At 29.7% G+C, this 19,570-nt stretch overlaps 1 protein-coding gene across 2 annotated transcripts; it reads right to left on the bottom strand.

Annotated features, from left to right (window-relative positions):
• Nucleotides 1-639: 639 nt before the first annotated feature.
• On the bottom strand, nucleotides 640-7,603 carry LOC113868701 (pentatricopeptide repeat-containing protein At2g15820, chloroplastic). Of its 2 annotated transcripts, XM_027504528.1 has the most exons (3): nucleotides 7,593-7,603; nucleotides 4,816-5,384; nucleotides 640-3,273 (listed from the first exon to the last, which is right to left on the bottom strand). In XM_027504528.1, exons 2-3 carry the CDS (start codon nucleotides 5,362-5,364, stop codon nucleotides 1,435-1,437), a joined length of 2,388 nt encoding a protein of 795 aa, XP_027360329.1. In that variant the 5' UTR covers nucleotides 5,365-5,384; nucleotides 7,593-7,603; the 3' UTR covers nucleotides 640-1,434. The 2 variants fall into 2 exon arrangements, with proteins under 2 accessions (XP_027360329.1, XP_027360328.1); XM_027504527.1 differs by lacking the exon at nucleotides 7,593-7,603 and having other exon boundaries at nucleotides 4,816-5,437.
• Nucleotides 7,604-19,570: the final 11,967 nt, after the last annotated feature.

Here is a 19,570-nt window from a genome sequence, read left to right as displayed (position 1 = left end):
GTAATTAGCAACCTTTGTTCAAGGGTGAGACCAAAAAGGTGCTTGACTCTTTTCGACTTTGAGATTGACCGAATGGGACATTATCTACTACATTATGTTAAATAGATTAGGAGTTAAGTTCAAACCTTAATACAAACCTATTATTACATAAGAAGTATTTAATCCAAAGTCTCATAATTCTGAAACATGTAGTGATTTCATCGTATATACCTTGTATTGTTCGAATACAAGTTATGCAAACATCTGTCCTTTCAAAAGTCTTTCGCAATAATTTTTTCTTCCTAATAAATAATATATTTTGGTATACATAATAGGTTAATATTATTTATCAATTATTTACTAACATTTAGTCATTATTTTGAAAATATTATTAATTAGTAAAAATATTTTTTGGAAGTATAAAGCCAGGGTTTAAGCACCTTACTCTAAGACTCGCCCTGGTGAAGATTGTACAGGGGTTCCATTTTGGTAAGTGCAGCAAACCCACTGCAAGGAACATTTCGCATTTATTTGGTGTCTTAAAGTAAGTGACAAAAATTATAAGAATTAAAAAGTACAGGTATGTTTTCTATCATATCGTGGAAGAGAGACGATGGAGAGAGAGAGGGAAAAAAAAATTATGCAAGACCCAAAATAAAGTTTCTCCCCTGAAGAGGAAATGAAATGGTTAAAAATAACAAATTTATTCATATCTACCATTACGTTAAAAATAAAATAACATAATCATTTAGCATAATTATATTTTCTCTTATTTTTCTGACCAAACATGAAGAAAAAATCATTCATTTTTTCTCTTCATTTAAGCAATACAAAAAATTCTAATAGTAAATAATATTTTAAGAATTTAACTTTTTTTTTTGACCAAATCTAACAGTGTCAAGTAAGCCATATAACTATATTTATTTTTTCTCTCCTCTCATTTTATCTTCAATTCAAACTTCAATGTCTTTTTTTTTTTTTCTCATTTTCTTTCCTCTGAAACATATTATACTGGCTTTCATTTCAGATTGGTAAGTAACATCACTTGCTGTAGAGGGTATTTTGCAGTACCCATTTAAAGAATTAAAATGTTGAATAGAAGAACTATGAAACATTCCAAGCAATGCTAAAAAGATGAACATAATATGAAGAATAACAGCTTTCAATTCCTTTAGCAGATACAAGATATAAAGTAAGGTCCCTACTATCTAATTCTCTATGCATCGGAAATTAGGAATATACAACTAGGATATTTCAGAGGATGGTTACCAAAATATTGAAGAAAACCTTCATATTGCAATTTGCAACATAGAAGTCGCTTCTGTAAAATGAATCATTGGAAGCACAGAAATCAAACAAGTTCTAGCTAGCACATGTGTGAAAGCACAATCTGGCCAGGAAAACTCCTAAAAAACCTTATCCAAACCATGATCATTAATGTAGCATCATCCTTTTTCATTCATCTGAATCGCTATTGAAGTTGATGCCTTGAGTTTCCATTGAATCTTGGTCCATCATCTGATCACTCGCTTCATGAAAATCTTTATCTTCTATAATATATGGCTCAACCAATTTCCAGAACCAAGACGAATTGCTTCCCAATATACCAATCCAAAATACCCTTCCTTTCCTCTTCACTTTACAATCCATGGACATTGCTTTAAACTTTTTGACAATGTTCTCAACACCCTCAGGGCTTCCCTTTACCTTCAGCAAAATATCTCCTGATGAATTTCGATGGCCCCCATACATGTACCAGTATGCAAGAACACAAGATGACATCCACCGATGAACCAGTTTAGGAATTGTAGGTTCACCTTTTGACCAAAACTGATCTGCATAAAAGCCAAAATGAGAGCTTGCAATGGTGCAAAACTTATCTGGTATGTTCTCACTGTCATCACTGGACTTACAAGTAGGATGCAGCCACTCATAAAACTGGCGATATATGTGACTCTTTAGGACATAATGGCTGCTGGAATTGCCATCAAAATCAAAACGGATAATGTGATTCTTCCTTCGGTCATCAGAATCAATCCGCAATCCACCTAAAAGCAACCCAATTAAGATTTCTCTCTGCTCCTTGCTTAGCTTAAGGCTTATTGGTTTTTTAATAATTTTCCTTTTCAAGCTCAGGATATAGTCAAGCTTTTCCATTAATGGGGATTCAATTTCATACTTTTTTTGACACATAAAGTCATAGATCTTCTCTGCCTTTAAGTGATTTCCCAAAGACAAGTATCCACTTAAGATGATGTTACACGATCGGGCATTAACACCAATAGTTGCATCACGAACCATTTGGTTAAATACATCCTCGGCCTTGTCAATATTACCTATTTTCACCAAAGAATTCAGATATATACTGTATATAGTACAGTTAGGACGACAGTTCTCCAGGCATTGGGAGAATGCCTCTTCCAATTTATCATGTAATTCCAAATTGAAGTACATGTTTAGTAAATAAACATATGATGGTGTGAGGGGCTTGAGACCACTCTTGACAAAATCTTCCATGATTGATTCAGCAATTTCTGATTCTTGTTCTTTGCATAGTATCTCTATTATTTGATTATATGCTGCAACATTTATTTTACCATGTTTCAACTGGATTTCCCTAAATATCTCCAATGATTTCATAGGCATGCCAACCTTTGAGTAGACTTCCATTTTATACACAAAAGCCTGAGCTGGGGGATCACCTTCTAACTTGAGAAGTTTGAACCAAGTTTTCTCTGCTTCATCCACCTCACCTTCCCTTGCACAAGCCCTCAATATTGATACTAGCACCTCTCTACCCTCCTCAAGTCCAGCACGTAGCATCTCTTCCCTCAATGCTGCTATCCTTTCTTTATCTATGGAATCTTGATAGCTATGCAGCCAAATAAGCCCCCCATAAATATCTTTATGCACATCAATTCCAGTTGTAACCAATTGATGATAAATAAACTCAGCTTGCTTAAGGTAATGCTTTGACAAGATCCCTGGTTTGCTTACAAGAGCTTTGAAGAGAGAATTATGCAAGCTACGCCGAGGCTGGTAACCACCCAACTGAATCATACGATTATAAATGGTGCATGCTTCATCCAAACAACCTTGAACAGGAGCACTAAGATAAGCAACAACTAATATATGGAATGTTGATTCACTCGGAACACGGCCTTGATTGATAATATCATCAAATACCTCACGGCACTTTGAAAACTTTCGTTCTTTGCCCATACAATCTGCTAGCTTGGTAGCAAGAGCAAAATCAAATCGATACCAATTTCTTTGCATCATCCACTTGTATACCTTTAGGGGGCACAAAAGTAATTAAAATTTTGAAAAAAAATTCTGCTTATGGTGAGTTTTGGTAAGATGTTAATTTCAGCCAATTACAAAATGCCAAGCAGTACTAAAACTACAAGGAACACAGTAAACAATCAATTCTATGAATGAGGAAGGACTGGTTTAATGAAATAACACTTCAAGGCTCAAAACAAATTCATAATGAATAATGACGTAAAACTGGCGACAGGAAAGCTCCATACCATTCACAACTCCACACCCAAATTTATATTAGTCATTCCCACAACAAGAACACAATGAACTTCCATGCTATCAGGCATCCTTTTACAAAGTTTCAGAAATCTTAGCACACCACCTAATCATTAACCAACAAGAACTAGCCAACGCTTATTTTCACAGCACTGAAACTTCATCAAAATGCCAATTTCATAAAATTCTAAAACAACATTATGAATGCATAATAATTTACACAATTTCATCACCATTAACTTCTTCCATTCACCCTAAAACCACTTTGAACACAACATTAAATAGCAAATCGATAATTATCCTGCACTCAAAGCTATGAAGCCCAGATACTTCGAAACAACAAACGTATCCATGTCGGGCACATATCCGATACCGATACGTGTCCGATACATCTAGATACTTATCTCAAAAGCATCTATAGTTTAATTTATTTTTAAAAATTAATTTCTAACCTAATACAACTTAGATATGACTGGAATATGGCTCCTAATCATTCAATATAGTTTAGATAGAATTAAATAGTATAAAGATAGGACCTTCTTTTTATGATAGTTCTATAATTCTTTTGTGGAATTATAATTTACATAAGGGTAAAGTATGTAATTTTTTAATGTGTTTATCGTAGGAAAAATATTTTGACTTAGTTACTTAGACAAAGGAAAAATATGATCTCATGTATTTTTTTTTTTGTAAGATGTGATCATTGATATCCAAATATAACACATTAATATAAATGAATAATCAATATCTCTTTATAAATATTTTGTATACATATAAAGTATGTTATTTCTTTAAATTCATATTAACATATCTAAGCCGTATCCTATTTTGAATTTCAAATTTTTTCCGTATCCCCATGTCTGTATCGTACTAAGTATCTAGGCTTCATAGACTCAAAGCCTAGGCTTCTCATCAATTTGCGCAACCAAAATAATAAACTTAATATACAATTTAGTCTCTGAAAGTAAAAATTTGCTTTATTTTGATCCCTAAAATTACACACATTTACAAATTAGTCCCAAAAGCACCAACTACTAGTAAACAATTTCATCCTCACAGAACTAATTTACATCAATAAAAATTATATATTGGGTGCATTTTGATAACAGCTTAATTGAGCTCATATTCGATAAGCTCATATCGTATAAAGATAAGTTAACTCCGAAGTTATCCTAAACAGCTAGACTTATAAAATATAATACATTAATAACAGCTATAATTACTAATTTTCTAAGAAACACTAGCAAAATAATGCAACCATTCCTTCGAAATAAACGGAACCAAACACGCACTTACTCTGAAGGCAGTTTCGTTTTCGCGAACCCGCAAGCAATGCATGAGGATGTAGGTGGCGTCTTCTTGCCTCATCCACTTCTTCTGCGCGTTCATAATCCTCACAAGAGTCCCAGCCTTATGCGCCGGAAGCTCCTTGCACAGCCACGCCACCCTAGCCCTCCGCCACTCCTCCGGCACCTCGCTCAGATCCACCACCTCCACCTCCGGTCCACGGAGCTGCTTCAACTCCGCCTCCGCTGCCACCGTAGCCGACGATGACCGGTAAACCTCGTTGTCCGAAAGGCCTGCTTCTTCGGCGCCGCGAACCGGGTGGTCGACACCGACGGCGAGGCGCGTGAAGCGGCGGGGACCAGGGAAGAGAGGAGAAGGGAGCGTGGCGTGGCAGCGATTGTGGAGAGAGACGGAGAGAGAGCGAAAGAGGGTGAAGGTCGAAGAGCGCATGGAAGAGAAGAAGAAGGAGAAAGAATTGGAATGAAGGTTAGGGTTTGAGGAAGTGTTGTTGACTTGAAGGGGAAGAACAAGGTCTTGACCTATCACTCTCACCACCATGTTCACTTGTTAATGCAATGCTTCAGACTTGTGTGTTGTGTCTCTCAGATTATCCATGCTTACGTGTCTCATCGTCTTGTTCAAGGTGGGAACTCAGAACTTGTAAGGAATTTTGGGCCTGTTGGGTCGGATTTTGCCACATCCCAAATTGACAGATATTGGGCTCTTTAATTTATCTGGACCCAATAAAAACTTGATCATGTTAAAACAAACTAGCGTTTTTCTTTTATGGTCCTTCACGTAGTATTTTTTAATTAAAAAATAGTAATAATATATTCCGTCAATCGTAGTCTTTAACGTACTTTTAATGATAAACATGCTATTAGAAAAATTTGGAGTGAGATAAACATGTTATCCAAGAACTAAATTGTAAAAATCAAATTAAAAGAATTAAAATGTATATTTGATGTAAACCTTTGATATAAACAATCAATGATTAATAAATAGGGAACATTAATGTATTTTAATATGTAAGGTGTATTTTAATAAACAGGGAACATTAATATATTATTTTTATAAATAAAAAATTATTTTTAAAGATAAAATTATATTTTATTATTATTTTGTTATATTTATCCTTATTTTCTTTTCTTTTTTTTGTGGATAAACATATGTATCCATTTCAGTTTGCTTCAACATGAAGTTTCGACCACTTTTGCATTTTCTATTATCATTTTCATCCGTTTTATAATTTTTTAATGACGGCGTCGTTTTTACGTGGACATGTTATCGTTCGGAATTTTAAATATTGTTTGTGGCCTCTATCACTAGCATCGCGTCAGCTAATATGATTTACTTTCGATAAGTTTCTACATAATTACTTGTTGGAAAAAATAAATATAAAAATAATTAATTATTTTATAAATTAAAACAACTTATATTAGCTAAGTTTTATAAAAATTACATAGGAAAACTATTAAAAAATAGAAAATTATAAATTATTTATTTTACCATTTATAAATTTTACTCTTATATGTATTTATAAATTATGTTATAAATAAATATAAAGAATTTTATGTAAATTAGACAATGTATAACATGAAGTATATCCATGATTTTATTTGTAATATTGGAGGTCCTCTTAGTTATGTCTCTAACTTGGGAAGTTGGGGTCAAGGGGTAACACTTACAAACGGTATATAATGGGATCGGTTAACAAAGGTAAAAAATAAAATAAAATTCATAAGCAAAAATAAATAAATAAATAAACAAAATTCATTTGATAAACACCTTAAAATAGAAAAAAAATGACAGATAAAATGATAAAATAAGAGAAATATATAATTATTTTCTTTTAGATTAAATGCATATATTACAAAAAAAATTGTTATTTATTGTTAAATAAATAAAATTAGATATTAGAGTAACTTTTATTAGTATAGTTTTCTCTAACCAAATATTTTGTCAGTATTCATTTTAAAAATTTATATTAATAAAATAATATACCATACTAACAAGTGACTTTATTAATAAAAATATGAATACATTTTTTTATATTTAATATGCATAGATTTAATTGTAAGCAAGTTAGATCGTATAACATTCGACATTAGATGTGGTAGCGAATCGGTATAAAAAGATTTCACTGGTTGGGTGGAACGAATGAAGTTGTTGGCAGAGGATAACATTGGTTCAGTTCAACATTATACATTCTTTTCCTTCCTCATACACTACCTTTACACCCTTATTTGAAATTCTTGTTTAACCGGTTATAATATTAGTGTGTTATACGGTTTTATTTGAATATATAAAATTATTATATATTATAAAAATAAAATATATAAAAAATTAATAAAGTAGTGTGATAAAGCATTTATTAATTTTATTTTTATAAAATTTTCTTATATTTTAAAAATATATTATTTACTTGATAAGAACATTTAAATTAACTGTTTTACATTTTATAAAAAATTATTAATTAGTTTCTTAATATAACTATTTTAATATATTATATGTATATTATTTTATAATAATAATAATAATAATAATAATAATAATATTGTTTAGTCAATAACAAAAAAAAAAAGAAAACTACAAACGAAGATGTAAATGACTTATTACGATAATTAAGAAGACTATATAACTTATATAAGGTGAACCATTATACTAAAAGTTAATCCATAAAAGCTTTATATTGCTCAAGTTAATTAGCAAATAAATTATCCTCCTACAAATTTGATAAAAAAAATTATTACTTTATCATAAAATTATATTTTAATATAGAATACACATTCTCTCAATTTAAAAATCACATATTTAATAATATATTATAAATAATAATTATAATACTATTGCAGTATATATCATTTATTAAGCATAACATCTATTATCAATTTGTAATTAATTTTGTGTAAATATAACAGATATAAAATAAATAAATTTATTAAAATAAAGGATATAAAAAAAGTATACTGAACAAAAAATGTTAATATTTAAGTGTTGAATACAAAAAAGTAATATTAAAAATTATATTACATTTAATTTTTTTTACTTTAATTTTTTTATAAATAAAAAATCAACAATATGAATATATAATTAAAATTATAATAATGGATAATAATTTATACAAAATAAAAAATTAAACTATTAAACTATTATTTTATTTAGCAATTTACATAAAATATATAACTATGCATTTCAATTTATAGTTTAGGTAATATTTTTTAATGCTATATTAACTGATAGCATAATTAATTTTATTTACTATATCAAAATACTTTTACATCTTTTCTTAAATAAGTTTAAAAATAAAAATACATGCATTTCATTTAAAGTCTTTTAACATAAGAAATCTTAATCTTATGACGAGTTATTTACATTAAAAATAAAATAAAATAAAATTATTTTTTAAAAAATAAATAATTTATTCACTATTGATGTTCACCATAATAATATATATTCTTTAAGTATATTTAAGGCTTATTGAATAGTTATGTGTTAGATAAAAAATTTCTATTTTATTTATCTAAAAATTATATATGAGATAATTTTTAATTTTATTTTATCAAAACTTATAAAATAACAAAATTATGTTAGAAGTTTATGGACATAGATAAAATGCACTCAATTGTGTTTAAATAATATATTTCTTCTTCTTCTTTTCTATTTTTTCTTCTCCTTTTATTTCTTACTTTTTGAAGTAAAGAAATTAAAACAAGAAAAATGTGGTTAAACATATTTTCAAATATTTTTTAAAGTCTTTCAAAGATAATTTTTTAAAAATATATAAAAGGTTAAAGTAAGAATGATAAACACATATAATAGTTCACTTTTAGAATAATAGGCTATGTTTAATCCTTGACTTCAAAAAAGAGTTTTATTATTTTAGATATTTGTATACAAGTATCTCATCACTCTATTATTTTTGGACAAATTTCTTCGGACTTAAATAAAAACTCAATTATTCTTTTATATAATGTCTCTCTAGGTAAACAAGCATTCCTCAATATATTCAAGCTAACACACTTTTTATAAAAAGATTATACATAAAAAGAAGTTTGATAAATATTCTTCTTACTTTGTTTAATGTTTTTTCCTTGACTTTTTTTTTTTTCGTGGAAGTATGTTCAGCTTATAGTAATCTTATTCAAAGTATATAATAGTTATTAAAATTTTACATCAGACACTATCAAGTGTGTTAATTTTAACAGATTTTTTTGTCAAAAAATACTCTAATAAGTGTAATATTTTATTTGTTTGGGCTACTTTATATCCTTTTTTTTTGTCATTTTTCCATATTAGTGTAAGGCATAGGGATGAAAAAAGAAAGTACACTTTCATCTTTTATAAATGAATTTAAAGAGTTATTGCTTTGTAATAGTTAATTTTTCTTTGAACAAACTTGTTTCTAAATCATATTTATATTCATACAATCTTCTAAATTTGTGTTGTCATTTGTACCATCTTGTGAAATGTATTAAATTATAATAATTTATTGTCTAACAAATGATTTCATCTTTTACTAATTATTTGGTTCTATCATTTAACAAATGCTTATGAAAGACTTGAACAAACAAATTAGTAATACCAACATATTATCTTACGAAATATCATGCACACAAAAGGAAAAGGAGATTCAATCTCTTAAATTTGGCATGGATAACACACAAGTGTTAGTTCCCTATGTGTACTTCACCATCAAAAGGCGCCACACATGCACTCTCACATGTTTACACTAGAGGAGTGACTTTCGTTGGACTTGCTTTTCATGTTGCATGGTTAACACATGTCACTCTTTTAGTTATGAAACTTGTTTAACTTACTTTTTATGCTACATATATGACATGTGTCACTCTCCCTACTTGTTGCACTTCTTTATCCTGCTCAAACACACCATAGGTGACACATGGTGCATCTTCCTTTTTTGATTTTTTTTCTAAATTTATAGGTCAAATAACTTATTTTAGTATTTATCTCATATAATTACATATTTTATAAATATCTTTAAAAATGACTCTATTTGGGTTAATCAGCCCGTATTTAAAAATAATACGAGACCAATTTAAATTAAATTTGATATTAGATTAGATGAACTTAAGCAAAAAATGTACATGAAATTGAAACTTATAGCAATTCAAACTATGTCAATATTACCATACAAATCAATAATTAAAATTAATTATTGATAATAAAACACTAAATGCTTATGGCTCTTCTTTATCCTGCTCAACACACCATAGGTGACACATGGTGCATCTTCCTTTTGATTTTTCTTCTAAATTTATAGTTCAAATGACTTATTTTATTATTTAGTTCACATAATTACATATTTTATAAATATATTTAAAAATGACTCTATTTGGGTTAATCGACTCGTATTTAAAAATAATAAGAGACCAATTCAAATTAAATAAGATATTAGTTTAGATGAGCTTAATCAGAAAATTTACATGAAATTGAAATAAGGTCTTTATGAGATCCTAACAACATCATGACATGCTCAATTATCTATTAACCTAGCTATGTTAGGCTCTTTGACCATTGTTATAGCTCACCATATGTATTCTATGTCTCCTTATCCATACCTAGCTACTGACTATGGTACATAACTATCATTGTTCACACATCACATGTGGATTGGTAGATTTCTGATAGTTGGTGTTGTTGCGCATGCAACTATTTTATGGTAAGAGACTATGATCCAACTATTCGATACAACGATCTATTAGATTGCTCTTACTCCCCCTCTTTCACTAGCTTCACCTCCTACACCACCACATGCTCCAAAGTTTCCATCATGTCCTAAACTTCCATCTATTCCTCTACCACTACTACTACCACCACCACCTACTCTAAAGTCTCCATTATGTCCTCAACCTTCGCATGGTCCTCATTTGTTATCAAATTCTTAATTCAAAATTGAAGTTGTTTGTGCTAACTTCGCCTTTGATCTTCATTGTCTTTACGTGGATACTCATTACTAGATCGATCTTCCTTTTTCTTTGTAGTACTTTCGTGTTCTTATTTATTGTTGTGAAACTCATTCTCGTCATCATTGTCGCAATCATTGAGCTCAATCTTGAGGAAGTTCTTTGAAAAGTGAGTGGAAGGAGGACCACTTAATCATTGAGCTCAATCATTGTAGTAATTGCGAGATTAGGCGAAGGACCTAAAAGAACTAGGAGTCAAAGTAGGGATTGTCAAAGGAGGAGAATGAAGGACTGAGTGTGTGAGCAAATAAAGATGAATTTCATAAAGTATTATTGTGAAAGATACGTCTTTTGCAATGGTAGTACCAATATGGTAGTAGAAGATGATGACGCAATGAAATGAAAAGGCAAAGTGAGATAATGCCATGTAATTTTATCACAAAAATATTATGAAAGTAGTTTATTAATTTAAATTTATATAAATTTTTATTTTAAGATTAATTTTATTTTTATAAAATTATGACACTTACGGTACAAGATAGCGCAACTATAAGAAAACAAAGGAAAAATATGCATCCATGTTACAAAATCATTGTAAAGATTAATAAAATAAAATAATAATTAAAAAATAATTTAAATTTATAAAAGAAATATTTGACTATATGTTTTTATTCAAAAAATTGTTTTGTAAAGAATTTACGATGTAAGCTATACATAAATCTTTTATAAGTTAATAAACAACTGAAAACTATGTAAATTATATATTGATATTAGAAAGCATTGATTTATAAAATAATTTTAGTAATTAAATATTTGATTATTTAATTATTTAAGTCAAAAATATAACTTAAATCTTAATTACTAAATTAATTATTTAAATGAAAAAACAAGAAAATTTTAAAGAAAAAGACCATAATATATTAAGTTTAATTAATAAAAAAGTATTTAATAAATAAAGTTAAATATGGTTTAATTTTAAAATAAATTTATATAGCATGAAATATAAAGTATGTTAGTACACAAAATTCTCAATAATTTATAATGTATATAGAAAAAAAATGCTACATATTAGTGTTGTAAATTACTACATTAACCATTGAAATGACTTTAATTTAATTAATAATAAAATAAATACAATAATTAGATAATAAATATTCTAGAGAACATATTTTGATTAATCAATGAAGTAAATTAAAAGGAACATATTTTAATTGATTAATAAATTATATAATTAATTAGATATAAATCTTGACTTAATTTTAAAATAAAATTATTTTATTTAACCATTAAGGAGGAGAATAATTTAAGGTAAATTTTTATTTAAATAAAATAAATGCATAATTGATTAATTTAAAAAATTTAAATTTTAAATACATTAGTAGTGTATGAAATCAATGTAACGTAGGTACATATAATTTTAACAATTTATAACACATAATAGAATCAATATATATTAGCATTACAAACTATTGCATTAGTAAAATAATTTTAAATTAATTTAATTATTTGATTAATTAGATAATTAAAGGAATAATATTTAATGAAATCCTAGACCTATGGAGGGGGCATCAGCTTTGGAAAGAAAGTTTCTTCCATCAAATCATTTTGTATTCTTCCCTTAATATAAGCAATAATACTAAGTCTAAGTTTTATAAAGATTTTCTTCTAGTATTAGATAATATGGATGAATATTTAAATCATAAAAAAATAATTTTCTTTGTAATAAAGGAGTTTAATATACCTATTGAGAAAGATAAACTTAATTTGATAATACTATTTTGGTGTGCCTTGGTCTGGGAATATTCTTATATGACTATGAATTTTGGTGTGGTCCTTAGAAATTAAGGTTAATAGTTAAATTGTTTGGGAGAAAATGTGAGTTAAAAATTCTTGGAACAAAAGATAAAAAAAATATATGGGATAAAAATGGAGAGGTTAATATGTTCACTACAAGAAAAAATAAATTTAGCTACAAAAATTAGCTATGAAATTATTCTGTAACAAATATCTAGCTAATTAGCTAGAGATTAACTAAGGATAAAAGTTTCGTAGCTAAATTCACAAAAATAAGTGGCACTTTATGGTGGGAAAAAATTGCTTCGATTTAGCTACGAATTAGCTAAAAAGAAATTTAACTTATAGTGGAAATAAGTGGCGCCTTATGACGGAAAAAATTTGCTTGGGATTTGCTACAGATTAGCTATAGACTTTTGCGTAGCTAAATTTTTTTTAATTCAGCTACGGATTAGCTACAGAAATTTTTCGTAACAAAATAAACTTATGGTAGGAATAACTGGCGCTATATGGCAGGAAAAATTTATTTGGAATTAGCTACAAATTAGCTATAGACTTTTGTGTAGCTAAGAAATTTTTAATTTAGCTATGGATTAGGTAGAAAAAATTTTCGTAGCAAAAATAACTTATGGTGGGAATAAGTGGCGCCTTATAACCGAAAAAATTTGTTTGGGATTAACTACGAATTAGCTATATACTTTTGCATAACTAAAATTTTTTTAATTTAGCGACGGATTAGCTACATAAATTTTTTGTAGCAAAATAAACTTATGGTGGGAATAAATGGCGCCATATGGCAGGAAAAATTTGCTTGGAATTAGCTACAGATTAACTACAGACTACTTTTGCATAGCTAAAAATTTCTTAATTTAGCTACGGATTAGGTACAAAAATTTTCATAGCAAAAGTTAGCTACAAAATATTCTTAGTTTAGCTACGGAATAGCTACAGAATGATTCGATAGCAATAGTTATACATGTCAACACCATTAAAAGGAGAGATTAGATTACGCAAATAGGATGATCAAATAAACTTGAGCCAATTTTTTTTGAAAAAATAGGATTAGAATCTCATGCACAGGTAAAATCTTCTCTGCTTACAATCTTGTTCTTGTATTACTTGCAGTCTTAGATTTCCTTCTTGTGGACATCATGCATATATTTAGAACTATATATTTTACACATATAAAAACAAGCTCCCTGTGTGCCACGTGTTAAAAATTTCCCAGGTTAATTTACCCGTTAGCACAGGTGGGCTATTCTGGTTGAGAGACAAACAAGAGAGCTTTTTTATATTGCTATAAAAACAAGTGACAATTATGGTTATATAAGGAGAGCACTTCAAGGTTAATAATAATTGTGTAGGCAATTATTGATAATCTTATTGCTATAAAAATAAGTGACGGTTATGTTTATGATTAATTCCCATTTCTTCCCTTTGATCTTTCATTAACTAGTTTGTTTTCCTTTTTGTGAAATTTGGTTAGAATTTGTTTAATTTTATCTTTCCTGTTTTATTTTGACTCATCTTCTTTTATTTAATTTTACTATTCCTGTATTATTACATCTAAAAAAATTAAAAATTAAATAATTAATTTCAACAAAAAGGAGGCCCAATCAAAGTTGGATTTTAAGAAGAAAGGACCCCCATTAGGCGTGTAAGTGAAGAATTCATGGATGGAGTTGATGATTTTATGAAATTCGCTATTGAATTTCCAATGAATATTGATCATTAAAATAGATGTATGGGGTGGTGAAACTTCAATTTTTAATGTTGTTGATGATGAAGTGGATACTAGAAACCCCGTATGTGGAAATGGTTATGAATGCCGTAGGTGATCAATTAAATCCAAATTCTGAATATTTGGAAGAAGATCCTAATCCATCGGCTTCAAAGTTTTATGAGTTGTTAAGGGATGCCGATGAACCTCTATGGGATGGTTGTTATATGCACACAAAATTATCTGCTGTTACCCAACTTTTTAACTTGAAGTCTGAGTTTAACATGAGTCAGAGTTGCTTTGACCGAATGCTTGCCATAATTAAAAGTATGCTTCCTACATTAGAAAAGTTACCCAAAAATTATTACCAATCAAGGTTAATGGTTATTGAACTAGGATTGAAATATGAGAAGATAGACGCTTGTCCTAATCATTGCATGTTGTATTACAAAGAAAATAGTGACAAGATAATTTGCTCAACTTGTGGACATCAACGGTATAAATCAAAGGTGGGAAATAAGGATGTACCATACTCAATCTTACGGTATTTTCCCATCACTTCAAGGCTCCAACGTTTGTATATGTCAAAGAACACTGCAAAATTTATGAGTTGGCATGCAGACGGAGTGCGCCATGATGAACATGTAATCATGCATCCATCTGATGCTGAGGCATGAAAACAATTTAACTTCAATCATCCAACATTTGCTCAAGAACCTCGAAATGTGAGACTTAGTCTTTCTACAGATGGTTTCAATCCATTCAATGGTTCAACCACGATGTACTCATGTTGGCCTATTTTTGTCACTCCATATAATCTTCCTCCAAGTATGTGTATGAGGAGAGAATTCATATTCCTCAGTCTAGTGATACCAGAGCCGAAGTCACCTGGTAAGAGTTTAGATGTTTACCTTGAACCCCTCGTTATGAGTTGAAGATGTTATGGGAAGATGGGGTGAACACTTTTGATGTCAACAAGAAGCAGAATTTCATTATGAAAGCGGCTTTATTATGGACAATAAGTGATTTTTCTAGTTATGGAATGTTTAGTGGGTGAAGCACGCATGGTAAACTTGCTTGTCCTTATTGCATGGAGTATAGCAAGTCATTTGTATTGAAGAATGGAAGGAAATGTTGTTGGTTTGATTGCCATCATCAATACTTGTCATTAGAACATCCATTTCGCCGCGATCAATACTCTTTTAAGAAGTCAACAGTTGAAAAGTCATTGCTACTAAATCGATTGAGTGGGAAGAATATCTTGAATAGAGTGGTATGACTTGAGCATGTAAGATTTGGCTTGAAGTCTGGCAAACAAAAACAACCTAGCTTTAGTCAATATCACAACTGGGTGAAAAATGGCATATTATGGTCAACCAATTTGATACGACATAATTTGGATGTCATGCATGTTGAGAAGAATGTGTTTAATAATATTTTTAACACAATTATGGATATAAAGGGCAAGACCAAAGATAATGCAGCTGCAAGTAAAGATTTGAAATTGATATGTAAACGCCCTACATTAGAGTTGATACATGACAATGGTAAAATGAGAAAACCAAAGGCAACATATGTTTTGAATATGAATAAAAAGAGAATGGTCTGTGAGTGGATAAAACAATTAAAATTTCCTGATGGTTATGCATCAAACATTACGCATTGTATTAATATTAATGAAGGTAAGATATACGAAATGAAAAGTCATGATTGCCATATTTTTATGCAGCGATTAATTCCTATAGTATTTTGTGATGTAATACCGAGACTTATTTGGGGGTTAATAACAGAACTTAGTTGCTTGTTTAGAATGATTTGCGCAACCGAGATTCGTGCTTCAGTTATGGAGTTGATCCACACATACAAACAAGGCACACTAAAGTTCCATAGAATGATGATGGTGGAGAGGTATTTAAAGACAAATGTCTCTCTATTTTTTAACATCCATGTCACCCTATTGGAAGAGGTCATAAGAAATTCTTGACTGATAAAGAACTTGAAAGTGCAGAGACATATATGCTTGTAAATTGCACTAAAGTGGAACCCTATCTTCAGTAAGTCCTCTCAATTATTAGTTTATAAGAAGTTTTTTTTATTTTATATATATATATATATATATATATATATACACTAACTATTACTCTAATTATTACACAATTTGAGGAGTCATTAAGGGAAACAAATCCCAATATCATCGATGATGAAATTTTAAAAGTTTGGGATAAGAAATTTTGTAGATGGTTAAAAGAACTTGTGAGTACTTCATGTATACATCATTTTTATAGAGACATCAATAATGTTCTTTCTATAAAATTTCTATTTCTTTTCTATTCTAAGGTACAATCTAGTGGTGTTGAAGACCAAATGATTTGATAGTTTATTTATGGTCCTTCTAAGGTTGTGACGTTGTATGATGACTTAATAGTTAATGGGTATAAATTTTATACTAAGGAATATGGAAAAAATAAAGCTACCATGAATAGTGGAGTATGTGTTAGAGGTAATATATATGGTGAGAATGACCTAGACTACTATAGAATCCTTGAAGATGTATTGGAGTTTTCATATTTAGGATATGAGAACAAACTCTTTCTTTTACAATGTCATTAGTTTGATACAATTGATGGAGTTAAGGTTGATGAAAGATATGGACTGGTTGATGTCAATTGTATATCACTGATTTAATCAAATGAACCATTCATATTAGTTGAGCAAGCACAACAAGTATACTATACGAAATACCCAGTAAGTGGAAGTACAGTTAATAGCCAATGATAGGCAGCTTGTAAGGTTAGAGCAAAAATTTTCATGGATGAGTCATTTAAGTCTCTTGGTGAAGTATTTAATGAGTTATCTAATTCCGATTATTACCAAGATGATGAATCTCTAGGAGTACATAATATCACTTTAGACAATGAAGTGATTAGCTAACTTGATGCACATGATTCCATGGAAGAAGTGAATGTAGATGAGCTATCTAATTTGAATCATGCTCCGTTTACTGATCAGTTTATTGATGACAATAAAGAAATTGACCATAATGAGTTCTTGGATTCAGACGATGAACTACTTGATTCAGACTCAAGTAGTGACTGTTGAACATTTGATTTTTCTTGCAAATGGTACTTTAATGGTGTCTTATGTGTGTGTGTGTACACACACACACACACACACACACACACACACACATATATATATATATATATATATAATTATTTAATTATTTCAAAGTCATCTTTATTATCATTTAGTGTTTTACCTTATATAATGCATTGTATAGACATTTATGCCGATTAGAGGTAGAGGTAGTCGACGAGCCCGAGGCAGAGGTCGGTCTTCTCAGCCTGTTCATGGTATATCTTATTATACATTGAATAATTCATTCTATATTTCTTTGCACTTAAATGTATTGCATAATATTTTTAATTCTTTTGTAATAAACATGTTAGGTGATGCTTCCCTACCACCTGCTACCGTATCAGCTGTTGCCTCACCAACTATCCTATCAGGTGTTGTCAGGCAATGTGATTCTAGTACTCCTGTTACTATTTCTCCATCTCCAGAATTGTAGACTCAATGACAGGTGCCCCAACTTCAATAGGTTCAACTGAGCCTTGTGTAACTGATAGGAGGAAAGTTAAATCTATGGAAGCCATTTCTAATCTGTAAGTAATAGAATAGTAATAGTAATATTATAATTTTAATTATTATCATATTGCTATTTCTTTATATTTCACAACATATAGGAGATGATTTGTCCCTCACAAGGTGACTCATGACATTATGTCCTCTATATTAGTGAGGATGCCTAACCCAGCAAAAAGGGGAAAGACTATCTCACTGATATGAAAGATGTATTATTTCAAGAGTTTATGATAATATCTTAACTGAGTTCTTTATATATGCTTTAAAAATGAAAGAGATATTAACTCATTCCTTTATTATTATAGGAAAGATATCAATTTGCATCAGAATATGATCACACTATGGCAAGACATGTATGGGAGATGACATGCAATGATCGCTATCCAGACATGTTGAAAAAGGCAAGGGCTAAAGCACTAGTGGTTGCAAACTCTACAAATTCGACTGATGCAAAGGGTCATAGGTCTAAGGGGATGAAAACTGAAGTTTGGGATGGATCAGTTAACATCTAGTTGTCCCCTCAGTGGCAAAGGAAGTCATAAGTTGCTCAGAGGAATAGAGCCTCTATGCCTGACGTAATACTGCACACAAGAGGATTCATTAGTTTTCGTGAACACAAAAAGAAGATGGTATAACAAATTTAATTCAGTAATTATATTTTTTTATGTATTCTATCTAATTGAATGTTGATTACAGAAGATAGAGAAAAACCAACAAGTTTCTTATCAAGATGTGTACCATAAAACACATAAGAATAAGGCTGGAGCATTTGTATTTGAGCACTCTAAGCAATTTGTTGTATGTGGCTTAAACCTAATTTTTTATACTGTTAGTTGTTTAATACTATTTGCTATATAAAAATATATGATTTATAGTATTGTTATACATTATCATTAGCTTCCCATGTCTTTGGTTTTGCTATTTCTCTTGTATAGATATCTTCATTTGCTGACTTTCATATGTGGGGGAGATTTTACTATTCTGATTGTTGAATATTTCAATTGGATTCTTGGCTTTGTTATTATTTTTCTTGTGCGTTCTATAATATGGATTGAAGATCTCAAGAAACATATAATTATCTTCTCTTTTTCAATGAATTGAATGTTATTCTCAAGTGGGTGATGTACATCTTTTGTTTGTTTTGAATTTGGTCATGTGTTGTTAGCTGTGGAAGACTTTCTGTTTATTACTTATCAATAATTTCCGTTTGGGTTTCATAGTGAGTAATGAATGTGTGGCCTTATCACTGAATATAGAGTTGTAATATAATAATTATATTGTTGGATGTTTTTGGTGTTCCTGTACTGTTATGATCTCTCAGCTATTTTTTTTTACATTCTTTCCTTTGCATTAGATTGACACTACATCATCTTGTGTTATTTACTCCTGTAGTATAATTATATAAGTTATAGATAAAGTATATTTGTAAAGTTGATAAATATTTTGCTTGTAATATATGCAGGACAACCTTGATAATGCAATGTCACAAAAGTATGGTGAAGAATAATCTTATCTTGAGATTGACCCAGATATGTGGTTAGAGGTTGTGGATCCCACCAAAAAGGGACAGGTTCATGGCTTGGGTCACAACTTAGAGGTATCAACTGATGGATCATCAATGTCTACAACCCCAACATGTGTTACTTCCTCTTCCATGTCTACTCCATCACAAGTAGCC

Source organism: Abrus precatorius, unplaced genomic scaffold (assembly GCF_003935025.1).
Source record: "Abrus precatorius isolate BTA unplaced genomic scaffold, Abrus_2018 Scaffold6, whole genome shotgun sequence".
NCBI classification, from domain to species: domain Eukaryota; kingdom Viridiplantae; phylum Streptophyta; class Magnoliopsida; order Fabales; family Fabaceae; genus Abrus; species Abrus precatorius.
This window is presented reverse-complemented; position numbering and strand designations above follow the sequence as displayed.

Bases quoted from the DNA above. Each gene is read 5' to 3' on its own strand.
- LOC113868701 (XM_027504528.1), bottom strand. From the start codon at position 5,364: ATGGTGGTGAGAGTGATAGGTCAAGACCTTGTTCTTCCCCTTCAAGTC. The intron at 3,274-4,815 runs GTAAGTGCGTGT...TGCCCCCTAAAG, and splicing joins AAAACGAAACTGCCTTCAGA to GTATACAAGTGGATGATGCA.